At 46.6% G+C, this 16,573-nt stretch overlaps 1 protein-coding gene across 1 annotated transcript; it reads left to right on the forward strand.

The window, feature by feature from the left end:
* Positions 1-3,087: 3,087 nt before the first annotated feature.
* Positions 3,088-13,959, forward strand: LOC118845142 (zinc finger protein 90 homolog). Its single transcript, XM_036753154.1, has 5 exons — positions 3,088-3,296; positions 10,058-10,158; positions 11,648-11,767; positions 12,311-12,406; positions 13,139-13,959. Exons 1-5 carry the CDS (start codon positions 3,088-3,090, stop codon positions 13,957-13,959), a joined length of 1,347 nt encoding a protein of 448 aa, XP_036609049.1.
* Positions 13,960-16,573: the final 2,614 nt, after the last annotated feature.

Consider the following 16,573-nt stretch of genomic DNA (forward strand, 5'->3'; position numbering starts at 1 on the left):
TCAGATCCAGGGCACAGGTCAAACTTTGCCCAGCTTTCTTCTTCATCTCTATCACAATCTTAAAGGCAGGATTTTTACTTTAACCCAATATTCCCATTATTGTCATCCTAGCAATGCGTTTATCACTGTTAGTGAGGTTCAGATCCAGACCAGTGATGTCACCGAACATTTGTTTAGTCCTTGCTGTGTGCAAGGCACAGTTCTAAGGGCTGGATATGCAAATAAACGTAGATGTAATCCTTCTCCAAAAGAGCTCACAGCCTAATGGGGGAGAGGACATGCAAATAACCCAACACAAACAGGATGGAAACAGGATAAATGGGAGACAATCCACTGAGGGAAGGCATTCATTTTAGGGGGGGGGCGGGGCAGGAAAGAATTCTCCTTGGTTGGTTCTCGTATCTCTGGAAGGATGAAATCATCGTTAAGGGAAGTGAAAAATATCAGTTGCTCTACTTCTGTCAAAGAATGATCACTGTTTGATAGTTCGAAGTCTCTCCTCATTCCAATACTGTGTCTCTGTGCCAGGTTTGGGGTGTTTCTTGAACTCCTTTCATTGATCTCCACCCACATGCTTTCCACCATGATCACATTCCCCCCGACACCCTTCAGTTTGGATATGGCCAAACATGAGTATATTTGCTTGATGTGCCATGCTTTCCTCTGTCCCGCTTTAATTATATTGCATCTAGACACTGACGGAGAAATTGTGATCCTTCTGCTTGTTTGTTGCTGAAATAACAGGCCTCCCTAACATACACAGAGGTCACCTAATAATGCTTGCTTGTTAGAGCACTAGGTGGTGCTAGACATGGCTAGCCTGCCATGACTGTTTGCTTGCCTGTACCCAAGACTCAAAACAAGGTACCTGCACATGTGCTATGTAACCACTTTATCTAACCATTCTATCTGCCCATTATTTCTGCTGGGGTAGGAGGGAAGGCTCAAAGACTTAAGAGATGGGGTGGGGAATCACTCCTTTTTAAAAGTGCACTTTATGGCTCTTCTTGCTATATGGCCAATAAAAAGAATTGCTTTTCATCTCACTCTTTAAAAAAAAAAGACTAACTTGATTTTTATTCATTTTTCCCTAGAAAACAAAACCAGGTCCTAGTTCTATTTATGAATTCCATTGGTTGTTTCTGTATTAGCAAGGCAATAATCACAGTATAGACAATAACTGTCAATATGCCTATGTGGTTCTGTATCACAAAATATAAGAGACTCTCTGTATAGAAGGTAGAAATAAACCATTTATTCAGACACCAGAGAACCAGGTCCCAAAGCCAATAAGTCTGACCCATTCAAACAAATTCCAGAACCAGTAAGTCCACTTTATCATAACAGCAAAGAATCTAAAACATGACATCACAGCAGGGGGCCAAGCCATCTCATAACCTTCCTGCCCCCTGCTGGGGCCTTGCCACTAACAATCACTCATAGCACAGCCGTCACATCTGCTCTGTCCCCCAGCTCTAACTGCTCTCTCTGATCATTTCCTTCAATGCACTTTCCTTTTCCTCTCAGCAAGCTCCTCCTACCACATATGACTTAGGTTTCCTGTAACTTAAGCAGGTCATATAGCCTATTAATGGGTGGGAAAGATCTTCAAATCTAAATTGGCATTAAGTTTCTTGCTTTTCCTTTCAGTTTGGTTAATCTTTTGATTTTTAGGATTTCTAATTTGATTTTTTTTAAAATTCATTGCTTCTGGAGTTTCTTTTAGTCTTTTCCTTCTGGTCTGTTCTTTCTCTCTTTTACTGAAGAAAGCACTGAGAGATATGACTGTTTCCATAAGGACAGCTTTAGCTGCATCCTCACCTAGATATGTCAAACACACTATGCTCAGCTGACCCACATTAAAATATAATTGGGAAATATTGAACAAAATAGATAAAGCCCAATTAAAATATAGGTGATGTTAGTTTATAGTTGTCTAAGTCAACAGGCCTGTTTCCATTACTCTTTGACACCACTGTCCTAAAGGTTTTGAAGTGCTGTTTCATTTTCTTTGCTGAAATCATCTATTGTTTTAGTTCATCTTCTTGTGGCCAGAGGAAGGGTCTTTCATTGGCTGGTCGCCCTGTTATTAGAGACTTAAGATGTGGAAGGGAGGCCACTGAGTCCAGCTTTCTGATAAAGAAAACAGGCCCGGATAAGTTGAGTGGCTTGCCCAGGGTCACACAAGGGTGGCCCTCACACCAATACCCTGAGAGTTGAGGTTCCATGTTGGGAGCAGAGGAGGAACTTGGAAGTCATTGAACAGTTAACAAATGGAGACTTCCTTAGTCCTAATGTAGAAGGGATGTCCTTCCAGGACACAGTGGCATTTAGTTTGCCGGCTGGGCCCCCTCTCAGGGCCATCTTGAAAGGAATGGTCAGCAGGATAACTGGGTGGTCATCAGAAGTCCTCCAAGTATGAGGGCCTGGGATTCACCCTTAGGTGAAGCCCCATCCATAGTGCAGGAGGTCGGCCCAGTCAGGTAAATCTAATCTTTGGGATGGAAGGGCTGGGGGCTGGGGGGGCACCCTGCTACACATGGCTCTGTCCCAATCCCCTGCCAGGTGTTCGGGCCATCACCAGAGGGCAGGTCTCCAGACTGCACGAGCAGCCCTTCCTCCTCTCGGCCTGGGTTTGGCCGAGGAGACGGCAAGCGCATAAGGAGCACCCCCCAGCCGCGAAGGGGCTGGTGGGTTGGACTCCTGCAGGGACTCCCAGACCCACGGCCTTTATTGTTTTCTCACTGCTGGGTCGCATCGGGGCATGGGAGCACAGCCAGGAAAGTGCCGGGTGGATGGACATTCCCCTGGCCAGTCACCCAGCCCCTCCTAGTCAGGGCATCAGATGGGCACTTATTATGCGCCTGCTGTGTACCTGCCCTTGCGGGGAGATCACGTGTGAACAGGGGAAACTGGGGAGGGGGCGGCGCCCTCGGGGAGGCCCGAGCAGGGGGCATGCACCGCGCGGCTGAGGACCCTGCAGGCCGAGCTCTAGCCCCGTGGAGGGGCACTGACCAGAGCAACACTGGCCGCAGCGAGCCCGGATCCTCGGCGCCTGGCTCTAGCCTGTGAACCAAGACTGGCCGGATGGTTCTAAGTAGGACCACGGTGCGCTCCTCGCTTCGGGACTACATTTCCCAGAAGTCCTTGCCCGGGGGGGGAAGTCCGTCAGTTGTCATGGAAACCAGGCGTGGCGTGTTTGCAGAACACTTCCTCTGGATTGGGGCGGCGGCGGGGGGAGCGGGGCCAGGGGGGCTGGCGCTTTCGTCACTTCCGCTCAGTCTTCTGCAGCCCGAGTGAGTGGGCAGGTCAGAGGCGTGTCTGAGCTGCGGGGGCAGATGCCAAGATTGTGGGAAAACCTTTTCCTGGAGCGCAACCCCAGCTCTGCATCGGAGGACTCACACTGGAGAGAAACCTTAGGAATGCAGTGAATGTGGAAAGGCCTGCATTTCAAACGCAAGTCTCATTCCATGAAGGAGTTCATGCCAGAAAGAAATCTTAGGAATTTAACGAATGTGGAAGGCATTCTGCTGGATAACAATACTTGCTCAACATTATGGAATGCATGATGGATAAAAACCTCATTAACATAATTGTTGAGGCAAAATTTTCCTCTGGAAGAGACTATTAAAATTAATACTAGAAAGGAACCATGGGAATATGGGACGTGTGGAAAGCCCTTCGATTAATCGTGGGGAGCCATTTGTCTTTCATACCCAGTCTGTTGACTAGAGTTGCAAATGAGGCATATACTTTTTTTCACTTTAAATAGCATTTTTCCACAATGAGTTCAATCATTCCCCAAATGACAAATGGTCAAAGGATATGAACAGGCAGTTTTCAGATGAAGAAATCAAAGCTATCATATAGTCGTATGAAAATTCTCCAAATTACTACTGTTAGAAACTTTCCTGGCCAGGAGCGGACTCCGCTTTTCTTTAGGAAGAGGGAGTGGAGAATACAGGAGTGAGACTAACTTTATTCTATTAGACTGACATAGATTGATGCACCATCAGCTCAGTACCTCCCTTCAGAGAACAAATTGGCCCACTCCCTTCTGGGTTACAGTCTTCCCTATATGCCCCCAACATGCAACTCCTTGGCATGTTTCCCCCCTCCTCAACATATATTCCATGTTCAAAAATGGTGGAAAACTCCTCCCTGTGGCTGTGTGAGGTAATATTCAATTAGCCAATTAAACATGTTTGGTAGCCATTTGACCCAGTTTTCTCTCCGGCCCCGACCCTTATCTGGCCAGTTTAGACCAATTTTGCCTATATCCTGAAACTGTGGTTTCTGCAAAACCACAAACTCTATTCCCATTGGCTGAGGACTCTCATCCTGGTTAATTTTTACTCCTTTTTTGTTCAGGCTCACACTTCATTAATTATTCTATGGAACTCAATTAACTCTTCTGTTGAAACCTAACTTTCCCTAACTTTTACCTATCTCTCACACTGTTGATCAGAGAAATGCAAATTAAAACAACTGAGGTGCCACTTCACACCAGTCAGATTGGCTAACATTACAGAAAATGAAAATGATAAATGTTGGAGAAGATGTGGGAAAATTGGGACACTAATGTACTGTTGGTGGAGCTGTGATCTGATCTGACCATTTTGAGGAACAAAGGCAACCTAACTGTGCATACCCTTTGTGGAAAATATTATACTATTTTATATCATTTTTGTAATTTCAATAAGACTCAGGGCCTGAACTACTTAACCAGAAGAAAAGCCTGATCCTAGCAGTCTCTTTGTTCTCCGAGTAAGCTCAGAGATATCTCTATCTTGTATCAACAAATCCAGATGGAGCATTTCTTGCTCTGTCCATGGCCATTAAGGGTGAAAACCTTGACCCCAGACACTATCTTGAATTATGTGACTTTTCCTTATCTTAATATTTTATGGGCATATACTATGTTGTGGAATGTTAATGGCCAATTAAACACAGAGATCCTGGGGTTGCAAATCCAATTGACGCTTTGACAACTATCTAATTTGTTGTATTTACAATCTATTCCATTAAGGAAAATCCTCTTCTTGTATCATGGTTAAACATACATGGGGGTCATAAAAATGAGGTCATACAGGCTTGCTAGCTCTGCTAAAATAACGTATATAAGTTTTCTCATTGCTTTGTTCAGGCAGCCAGAGTTTATACTCTGACTCCTTGTACGTACAAGTAAGCTAGCTCCGCTATGCTTTAAGGGAAAATAATAAACAACATGGATTTTTCTATCACCTAGCTCTGTTGTTTCCTTCAACCAAATTTTCAGGTTTAACAGTTAAAAACAATTTGTGTTCAGGATTTCCTCACTCAAGCACTCTACCCAAAGGACCACCAAGAGGCCTCCAGAGAGAGCAGTTAGTGTTCAAGTGGCTTAAATTGCCCACCCCTCATCCAGCCATTGTGTGCAAAAGGTAGGACTTGAACCCAGGTCTGCCTGACCCCAAGGCCAACTCTTTGCCCCCTAAGCCGTATGCCTCTTCCTTTTTAATGTATTTATTCCGTAATGCATTGAAGGTGTCTCCACCCCACTGGACTATCCAGCAGGGGAGGGTCATCTTTTTAACCAAATCATGTACTTATCATGTAATGCACTGAAGGTGTCTCCACTGCACTGGACTGTCCAGCGGGGGGTGGGGGGGGGTCATCTTCTTATCCAAATCATGTATTTATCACGTAATGCATTGAAGTTGTCTCCACTGCACTGGACTGTCCAGCAGGGGGGGTCATCTTCTTATCCAAATCACGTATTTATCATGTAATGCATTGAAGGTGTCTCCAGCATGGGAGGGTCGTCTTCATATCCAAATCATGTATTTATCATGTAATGCATTGAAGGTGTCTCCACCCCACTGGACTGTCCAGCAGGGGAGGGTCATCTTCTTATCCAAATCACATATTTATCATGTAATGCATTGAAGGTGTCTCCAGCATGGGAGGGTCGTCTTCATATCCAAATCACGTATTTATCACGTAATGCATTGAAGGTGTCTCCAGCATGGGAGGGCCGTCTTCATATCCAAATCATGTATTTATCATGTAATGCATTGAAGGTGTCTCCACTGCACTGAACTGTCCAGTGGGGGGGGGTCATCTTTTTATCCAAATCACATATTTATCATGTAATGCATTGAAGGTGTCTTCACCCCACTGGACTATCCAGCGGGGGGGGGGGGGGGGGGGGGGGAGGGTCATCTTCTCATCGAAATCATGTATTTATCACGTAATGCACTGAAGGTGTCTCCAGCATGGGAGGATCGTCTTCGTATCCAAATCACGTATTTCTCCCAGTGTGGCACTGTGGGCTGCCCACAGCTGGTGTTTAGTAAATGTGTGTCTAATGATTTTGTGAAAGGTACACAAATGTTTTCTGTTGGGGTCTGACCAGCAGACCCCAACCAGTCACCAGGAAATGAAAACACGGGTCAGGTGCGTACTGAAACACAGCACGTCTATTGAAAGCCAAGCAAGCTCTTATACAGTGTTTCTACTGCTTTGAGGCCTATGTGTGAGTCGTATGCCAGGAATGTTGCCTGTGTTTTTGCGATATTATCACTTAGTTTTTTCTCACACCAGACCTTATTTTTCTCTACACCATATCTCCATGTTTCATCTCAGTCTGGGAGAGTGGAGGCCCTGCTTGGAGCATCCCTTAGAGCCCTTTCTCAAAGCATGAAGAGTTCATGTCAAGGTCAGACTCAGCTCCGGGCTTCTACAGTTTTCCAGGACCATCCTGGATGCAAATGCACCAAGTCTCTTTCTCCCAGCTTCTCCATAGGCCTGGCCGTGGTGTGTGTGATGGTGGGACAGGGAATCAGGGATGAGATATGATGCTGTGCTTGGCATAGGGCAAACATTTAATAAATGCCTGTTGACTGACACAAGGAAAGGCAGTCCTCAGTGTTGTTATTAGGGAAAGACCCCTAGACTGAGGGCTAGACCCTAAGAACCAGAATGATGGGAAGGAGGGAAGGAAAGGAAAGGAAGGAAAGAAGGAGAGGGAGGAGGCAAGGGAGGAAGGGAAGGAAGGAGGGAGTGAGGATGGTGGGAGGAAAGAAATGAACATTCATTAAGCACCCACTACATACCATACTTCTAAGGCATTCTTCTAAGTGTGTGGGATGAAAGACCATCACCAATTAAAAAAATTAATTTTTAATAAGGAGCCATCTCAGGGTGGGAAGAGAAATAAAATTTTATTCAATTCTCACAAGAATAGGGCATCCGCTGCCAGAACAGATCTAGCAAGGGAAGCCCCGTACAAGAGGTAAAGCACCAATAATTATACCTAATGCAAGAGAATTCCTGCCCACCTCTGACCCTTCTCACCATTGGCTGGGAGGTGGGCTTACAATCTGAGTGCAAAAAACTAGACAAAAAACCAGGAAATCAAGGCACAGAAGCTCCAATTCCCATTCCCTTAGTTAATGATTACAAATGAGGTGACATCTATAAATCTAAAGAAGGAGAATAAGATAAGGGGAGGGGGAGACCCTCTACATTCTTCTACAGTACTTTTACAGTAAAGGAAAGCAGCTCACAGTGACTCTATTCTTAAACCAGAACCAGAAAAAAAAAACCAAAAAGTTTCAGGGTAAAAAAAAGAAACTTTCCCAGAGGCTGAGCCATAAGGCTCTCGGGGCCTCAGAATTTTCCACTTCCCTATTTCCCTATTTCTTGGTTTTTAAACATTTCTAAGTATAGATATGAATAGGTATAGATACATGTTTATACATACATACATACATACATACATACATATATATATATATATATTCCCTGTGAAGTCTTCATGTTTTATTTTCTCACTACCTCACACATAAGCACTTTACAAATATTGTCCCATTTAATCTTCACAACAATTCTGGGAAGTAGGTGCTATTATTATACCCATTTCACAGAAGAGTAAACTGAGGCAGCCAGAGATGAACTGACTTTCCCAGGGTCACCCAGCTAGAAAGTGTCCGAGGCTGCATCAGTGCCCAGGTCTTCCTGGCCCCAGGCCCACTGCTCTGCACCCTGCACCCTGTGCTCCACCCCCAGCTAGTCCCTACAGTGGAAAGTGCTAGGTTGGCATAGGAGCAGTTGTGCCTCTAGACTTTCTGCCTGGTGGCCCTGGCCTTCACCTTGCCAGCATTTCCTTTTTATGAAAAGGAAGGGATTGGACCAGATGACCTCTGACCTGGATTCTGGTCCTGGGTCTGACTGGCTTTCCTGCCCAATCTGGGTCTCAGTTTTCCCTCTGTAAAGTGGGATGAGGACAGGGAATAGAGTGAGTGGGGCTGGACCTCAAAGGCTGCCCAAGCCCCTTTTCTGCCTCTGTAAACTGAGCTGGGATAAGGTGTCTCCTGAGGTCCTTTGCAGCTCTCAGTTCCATGATATTAGGATAGTTGAGGTCAGGTATTTTTAACCTGAGGCCCAGAGACCCCGAAGGGGTCTGAGAATAGCTTTCAGGGGGCCCATGAACTTTGAAGGAAAAAACATGTTACATCTTTGTTTTCACTGACGTCTAACTGAAAGTTACTATTTCTTTTCCTTATGAAGGTAAGCCACAAATCACAGTAGTATTTAAGGTTCTGAAACTATGTTCTAGGCTCACAATCCTTCCCCAAATCACATGCCAAGTGTTGGAGCCACACCTCAGTCTTTAGAAAATGAGTTCTGTGAGCAAGACCCTCTCCCAAGCCCTGAGGGGCCCCCAGAGACCCGGAAACAGCTCATGTGGCTGCGATCAAGAACATGTGACATCCCTGGATTCTCTATTTAGGGTCAGATGGGGCCTCCCAGGTCGTCTAGTGCCACCTCTCCATTGTCTAGTGAGGAGAGGAAGGTGGAGTGACCTGGCTAAGGTCACACATGCAGGAAGTGGGCAGCTGAAGCCAGCTGCTCTGACTGCTGCCATCTTCCCAGCCCGGACTCTGCCTGTCCTCAGGCCCCTCCCAGCGCTTACACCCCCTGTTCCCTGTCTTCTAATATCTCTCCCAACGCTGCGATTATGTGTTTGAAGAGGGGTGTGTTAGGGGCGGCCAACCAGGAATAAGGGGGCGGGGCGGGACGACGCCCCGCCTCCCCGCGGGAGCTAGCCAATGGGAGCGTGGCCCGCCCAGGGAGCCACTGCGCAGACGCGGAGTTTCCACCTCCTCGGCCTCGGTTCTCCTTGGCCTCTACGAGGGTTTTGGTATAGCGGTTCGGCAGCGGTTTTCCTGGGTCCGGGAGGGAGGGAGGGGAGCGTGCGCCAGGGGAAGTCAGGAGGGGAACGGGCACCTGGGACGCCCGCCCCCCTTCCTCCCCGCCCCTCTTCCCCTCTCCTAGCCTCAGTTGGCTCGTCTCAGAAACGGGGAGAAGGCTCCTGGACCCGTGGGGGGAGGGGGAGCGGTGAGATGGGATCGCTCTGCCCCTGCCTTTTTTTCTTCCCCCATTCCCTGCTCAATTTCCTCTCCTCCTCCCCCTCTTTTCTGCCCTCTCCTTCTCCTTCTACTCCCCCAACTTCTCGCCCTTCCCCTCTCTTTCCCCTCCCCCTGCTCCCCTCCCTCACTTTCCCTGCCCTGCTCCCCCCTCTCCTATCCTCTCCTTCCCATCCCCTTTTCTCCCCCCCATCCCTGGCTCCTCTTCCTTTCCCTCCCCTCTTCTCCCCCCAACATGGATGTACTTGGGCGCCAACCCCCTCTGCCCCACCCCCTTCATTTCCAGGTTTCGGACCCCCAGGGAAAGGAGCCTCCAGCCTCACCCGCACCTAGCCCCAGTCCAGGGCCCCCTCCTCCTTCCCCCAGGGGTCACAGCCCCCTCCCACCTCACATGACCTGGCATGGGGGAAGGCACAGTCTGGGCTTTTTATCTCCTTGGCATCTCTAGCACCTAAAGGGAGTGAAGCATACAATAGGTGCTTCATAAATGCACCTTGAGTTGACACAAGTCCTGGACACAGGCCAGCTGCCCCTGATGTCACTTGGAGCAGGGAGGACTGTGGGCATTTCCAAGGCAGAGGCAGGTCTGGGAGCTGGGAGTGGGGAAGGGCCCACCTCTCTCATGGCTGCCTTCTCGTTTCTAGCTCAGTCTTGTGGGACCACAGGGGCCTGGGTGCAGGCCAGAGTGGGGAACAGGAAGGAACACAGAATGGGCCCAGTGCTCCTCACCAGCAGACCCCCCCAGGTAAGCAGCATCATCCTCTCCCCTGATAAGAGTCTCTCAGGTCACACAGTGTAGACAGGTCCTTCCTCCAATGCTCTCCGTCCTCAGAGTATCTGAGGGTGATCAACCATCCAGACACTACCAGATCACAGTGGATCTAGCTCTGACTCTGTGCCAGGATCAGATAAAATCCCCCACTTGGCATTTCAGGCTTTTCACTGAGTCCTTCTTACATTTTCCAAATCTTAGTGGGATAGACGACATGCTTCCTATGGCCCAGCCAGCCTGGCCTATTTTCTGTTCCTCACCGATGACCCTCCCCAACTCTTCTCTCTGCCTTTGCTTCCCATCCTTTTCTGGAATCCTTTGTCCCCTCACCTTCCCCCTCTTGCAGGCACTAACTTATTCTGTCAATATTTAGCTCAAGCCATGACTTTTACAGAAACACACACCTGGTCCCCTCAGCTGCTGGGGCCTTGCTGTCTCCTGTCAGGACTGTTTCTGAGCATGTTGTCTCCCACTTTAGACTGTGAGTTCCTTGAGGACAGGGGTTTGTCTTGCCCTAATTTGTGTCCCCAGGGCTTAGCACAGAGTCTGACACAGGGTAGATATTCCATAAGTGCTTATGGTCTTGATAGTGACTATTCTTTTGTTATGTGATACCTGAAGCAGCCAGCTATTGCTAGAAAAACCCTGCCCCCAGCCCCTAACTGCAAACCCCAGTCTGCATAAGAAAAAAACAGACTGAGTTCCTGCTGTTTTGCGAGTGTCCTGGGCCCCTAAGACTTTTCTGAGGAATGTAAGCTAATTACTGGGAAAAACCTAATGCCTAACGATCATCCTTTGTCTAACTGAGTGGGCTCAGAGATGTCTCTATCTTACGTCAACACACTTAGAGCATCCCTTGCTCTGTCCATGGCCATTAAGGGTGAAAACCTTGGCCCCAGACATTATCTTGAATTATATGACTTCTACCTTATCTTGAGCCTTCCTTGTTGTGGGAGTTATGGCAAGATGGACACAGGGATCCTGGGTTGTAATTTCAGTTGACACTTTGTCAGCTGTCTGGTATGTTGTATCTACAATCTATTAAGGAGGTTCCTTTTATCATGGTCATAAAAGGTACAGGCATGCCAAGTCTGCAAAATGACATTTCAAGAGATAATTAACCACTGAACCCTGTATTCTCTATATAAACTACCCTTTCTCTTCAAACGTGGCCATTGATTTGGGTTGCAGCCCCAATGGCTGCCGGCTAATAAATTCTCCATTTAAAACTTATACTCTGTGGAGTGTCTCACTCGCTTCTGGTATAACAGTTACATGATTCAGAATCTAGTACAGCCTGAGGCATGTAGTAAATGCTCCTAAAGATGTTGCTTTGAACGCTCTGAAACCTAAATATAGTAAGAATCAGTCCTTCTCAATCCTGCCCCCTTCACCTCCCTTCCCATGTCCATCTGGGGTATGGTCCCTGGCTAGGCACAGCTTTATTTGTTTCAGGAATCAGTGACTTTCAAGGATGTGGCTGTGGACTTCACCTGGGAGGAGTGGGGCTACTTGGACAGTTCCCAGAAGGAGCTTTACTGGAAGGTGATGGTGGAAAACTACAGGAACCTGGTCAGTCTTGGTAAGGAGACTCCTCTGGGGTCTTGGGATATGCCCCTGAAAGGTTGCTTCCTTCCTTCTGCTAGGACTGGGTCTAGCGTTCAGCAGTGATGCTTTGGCCTCTTAAGAAAGCCAAGCATTTGTTACTTAAAATGAGGCCAAGAGACAGGGTTCTTGTGCTCTCCCTGGTCCCAGCTCAAGGGCTCTTGCTTTGTATGTCTGAAAACTGCTTCACTGTGTGATCCCACTCCATCTCTCTGTTCCCTCAGGCCAGGGCTACTTCCTTAAGTCCCAGGGCAAATACTTGAAGTCAGAAAAGCTCCCAGAGAGCTTAGTATTGAATGGACCAAAGGGACTCATTGTCTTTGTGAACCCAACTCCATTCTTTGTCCCATTCCTGTATCTCCCCAGGAAAACAAACCGGATCGCCCTTTAGATGTTTTCTGTATGCTCCTCCACATCCCCCAGACTTGCTGGGCCTTTCTCATTTGCTCCTCGGTGGCTGTGAGGTTCAGCCTCACAGGTTATCCTCCCTCTCCCTCACTTTTCCATTTCCCATCACTAGGCCTTGCAGATTCAAACATGGATGTGATCTCTCAGCTGCAGTCAGGGGAAGCCCATGGGGTTCCAATGGATAGTGTCCTAAGAACCTGCTGGCCAAGTGAGTGTGTGAGTGAGTGCCCAGTGCTCAGCTGTGCACCCCCCAAAAATGGGCACATTTGTGATCCTCTTCATGACTTTTTTTAGTCCTGAACTCTTCTCCCAGGCATAGATCTTATAGCTAATTTCTCCGTATTCCTCTAGTTTCTTTGGCTGGTGTTGCCTTTTATACGAAAGTCACTGGATGGGAACAGATAGAAATGATCAGGTTCTGTTGGTATTATTCAGAATGCAGGAATGCTGCTCCACTGTGGGTGGAACTTTGAGTTGTTCTGATCTTTTTGGAAAGCAAAGTGGAATTCTGCAGTGTAGGAGCTCCACATAACTCCCTTTTCTTAGACTCAGTGATCACACTCTCATGACTGTCCCAGGTATGATATTTGATGAAGAATTTTCCTGAAAAAAAAAATCTTTAAGCTACTTTGTTCATATTACTGTGTGGGAGCCAGCAATTGTCCATAAGTCCATTACTTATGCATTATCTGCTTCAGTTTTGGCATATTCACCTAATATAAGTTATTGGACTATATGAAAGGATAAGCCTGGTGAATTCAAAGAAATTTTAGAAACCTTAAGAATTGATTTCAATTCAAGTGAAAAAATATATATGTTGTTTTTAAAAGCCAAAATATTGGGGAGAGTAAAGTGTACAGAAAAGCTTATTCATCTGAGGAAAAGGGCATTTAAAAAAAAAAAGAAAGAAAAAGGCATTTATACTTTTTCTTTCCTTCAGATGGGGACACTAGGCCTCAGACCAAGAAGTCAACTCGAAACTTGAGTATTTCTATGGAAGACTTATTCCAGGAAAGGTCCTTGTGGGATGACCTGTGCATCTCCAAAAGGGGAAAAGCCTGGAAGTATTTTCACAGGTTAAAGAAAGAGCAGAGCAATAAGGAGAAACATTCTAGACAAGGAAGAGTAATCCGTACAGACCCTGCCGATGGAGTCAGAGGTTCTGAATACAGTAGATACAGCCAAACCTCTAGTCCAGAGTCACAACAGGGAGTACATTTAGCACTGAATGTCTGTAAAAGTGATAACCAGAGAAGGAGCTTCACCATGGCGTCGAACCAAAGACAACGTAATCAAATCTGTTCAAAGAAGAAATATTCTGAGGTTAACAAATGTCAGAAAACTTTTGTTTCTTTGGACTGCAATAGAAAACATGGAATTCTTGCTGAAGAGCAACTTGGTGAAAGTGGGAATTCTTTCCTCCAGAATAATGAACAAAGAACTCATAGAGGAAAAAAGTGTTCTGAATTGACTAAATGTAGGAAGACATCCTGTCAGAAGGCAGATCTTACCCAAATCTCTCATATTCAGAGTGAAAACAAATCTTATGAATGCAGTGAGTGTGGAAAGGCCTTCCAGCATAAGGTAAGCCTTACACAGCACTACAGAATTCATACTAGGGAGAAACCTTTCATATGTAGTGAATGTGGAAAGGCCTTCCACCAAAAGATTGATCTCATACGACATAACAGGATTCATACTGGAGAGAAACCTTTAAATGCAGTGATTGTGGGCAAGCCTTTTCCAGGAGCACAACACTGACTCGACATCAGAGAACTCACACTGGAGAGAAACCCTATGAATGCAATGAATGTGGGAGGACATTCAGATCAAGCTCTAATCTTACTCAGCACTGGAGTACTCATACAGGAATAAAACCTCATCAGTGCAGTGTTTGTGGGAAGGCATTCTCTCAAAAGTCTGCTCTTACCAACCACGGTAGTGTTCACACTGGAGAGAAACCATATAAATGCACTGAATGTGGGAAGAGCTTTCGCCAGAAGTCAGATCTTCGACAACACTGCAGCATTCATACCGGAGAGAAACATTTTAATGCAGTGATTGTGGCAAAGGCTTTTTCCGGAACAGGGATTTGACTCGACATCGGAGAAGTCATACAGGAGAGAAACCCTATGAATGCAATGAATGTGGAAAGACCTTCACCCAGAATTCAGGTCTTTCAGTACATAAGAGAATACATGCCAAAGAGCAATCTTGAGAATATGGTTAATGTGGGAAGGCATTCCCCCAGATCAGAGCACTTGTTCAACATTATAGAACTCATGATGGAGAGAAATCTCATTAATTTAATCATTGAAGCAAAACACTCTGGTGGACTGATCTATATTAAATGAAATTGAGGAATATTTTTAAAAATAAAACCACAAAAAAACACTGATGATAGTTTATGGTGGTGTTAGTCGATACAGCTGTTTGTATGTGAGTGTGACACTACATCCCTTAAAGTTTTGATATTTTGTTTCCTCATTTTCTTTGCTGAGGTTACCTTGTTTTAGCCCATTTTTGTATGGCCAGAAGGAAGGGGCACTAATTGGCTTCTTCCCTTGTTAGTGTAGAATCATAGACTTGGATGTGGAAGGGAGGCCAATGAGTCCAGCAGACTCATTTTGCAGATGACTAAAGCAGCCCCAGATGAGTTAAGTGACTTGCCCAGGGTCACACAAGGCTGGCCCTCACACCTATTCCCTGAAGAGTTGAGGTTTGTGCAGAGTGTTAAATGCCAAACAGAGGATGTTTTATTTAATCCTGGAAGGAATAGGAAACCACTGGAGTTTATTGAGGGACAGCGGGGGTGACAGTGTCAGACGTATGGTATAGGAAAGTCACTTTAGTGACTTGTGCAGATTGGCCTGGAGTAAGGAGAGACTAGAGGCAGGAGACCCAAATAGGAGGCCTTTTCATACGGTCACCTGAAAGCAGGAGGGTGGAAGGTGGTGGAAGGGAAGGGCACCTGTGGGAAGATGGCTAGAGACAGGATGAGATTTGGCCACTGATTTTGTGGAGTCACTACAGATGCATGCTCCCCATGTTCCTCACTCCAGGCTTCCCCAGGCAAGCAGCATTGTCCTCTTTCCTGGAATGGTATCTCAGATCGTAGTATAGACAGATTGTTTCTCCAATGCTTTCTGTCATCACAGGAACAGAGGTCAAGTAGCCATTCCATCACCAAATCACAGTGGATCGAGCCCTTCCTGTGTGCCAGGCCCTGAGTGAAGCACATGAGTAGACCTAGAAAGCAGAAACACAGGCTAGTTTGAAGGGGATGACCAGGTGCACTCCAGATTCCTAAGGAGTTATATGAGCCAGCCTTGGAGGGTGCCTGGCTTCCTTCAGGGCCCAGCTGCAGTCACCTCTTCTCTAAGGATCTTTTCCTGGTCCCCCTTAATGCTAGTGCTACCCAGCACTACCTCTCCTGTTGGAGCCTTGCTTTATCTGTCTCATTTATACCATTCCATTTCTAGGTTATCCCTACCTTTTGACACTGTGAGCTCCTTTGGATAGCACCTGGGTTTTATGCCTTTATATCCACAGTGTTTAACACAGTGCCTGGCACCCAGTAGGCACTTAATAAATGCTAGTTTACCTTACTGGACTCAGCAGCTGGGGGAGGTCTTCAAAGTGGCATCTCCTGGGAGACTATTACTAATCCTTTCAGTGGTTATTGCTAACTCCCTCCCCAAATGTCCAAATCCAATAGCCTGTTCTCAGGCCTTATTCTCTCTTCCCTGACAGTTTCATGACTTTGTTCTCTGTTGGTCCCCTCCTCTTAACCTGTCTGACCACTCCTCCCTTCCTTATCTCTTTTGCTGTGTCAGTATGCCCTCTGTCCAAGAGGCTTGTCCAAGGCTCTGGCCTGGCCTTCTCTATTCTCTCTCTAGGCTCTCTCACTTGAGGATTTCATCCCATGCCATGGACTCCACTCCTGAAAATAGAACTTTTTAATCGGGACATCCCATATCCTTCTCCATCTCACCATATCCCAGGATAACTCAATATCTCCCCCCAACCCTCCCTGTTTCCGAACCCGGCTATTCCAGTGGAGGATCCCAATATCCTCAGGTCACCCAGGCTGGCCGCATCATTGTTCCCTTTGAATTCTCTCTCTTAGCCCACACATGAAATCTGTTGCCCTACTTGGATGATTTCTTTTTCTACACAATCTCTTGCCTGCACATGTCCCCTCCGTCCAGTGACCCAGCTCTCCCCCTAAAGTAGGCCCTGGTCACCTCACACTGGACTCTTACCAGAGCCTGCTCTTTGATCTCCTGGCCTCGAGCCTCTCCCCATACCAGTTCATCCTCCACTCACCTGCCAAAGTTGTTCTCCCTTCTAAATTCAAACTACCTCACTTAAG

Source organism: Trichosurus vulpecula, chromosome 1 (assembly GCF_011100635.1).
Source record: "Trichosurus vulpecula isolate mTriVul1 chromosome 1, mTriVul1.pri, whole genome shotgun sequence".
NCBI classification, from domain to species: domain Eukaryota; kingdom Metazoa; phylum Chordata; class Mammalia; order Diprotodontia; family Phalangeridae; genus Trichosurus; species Trichosurus vulpecula.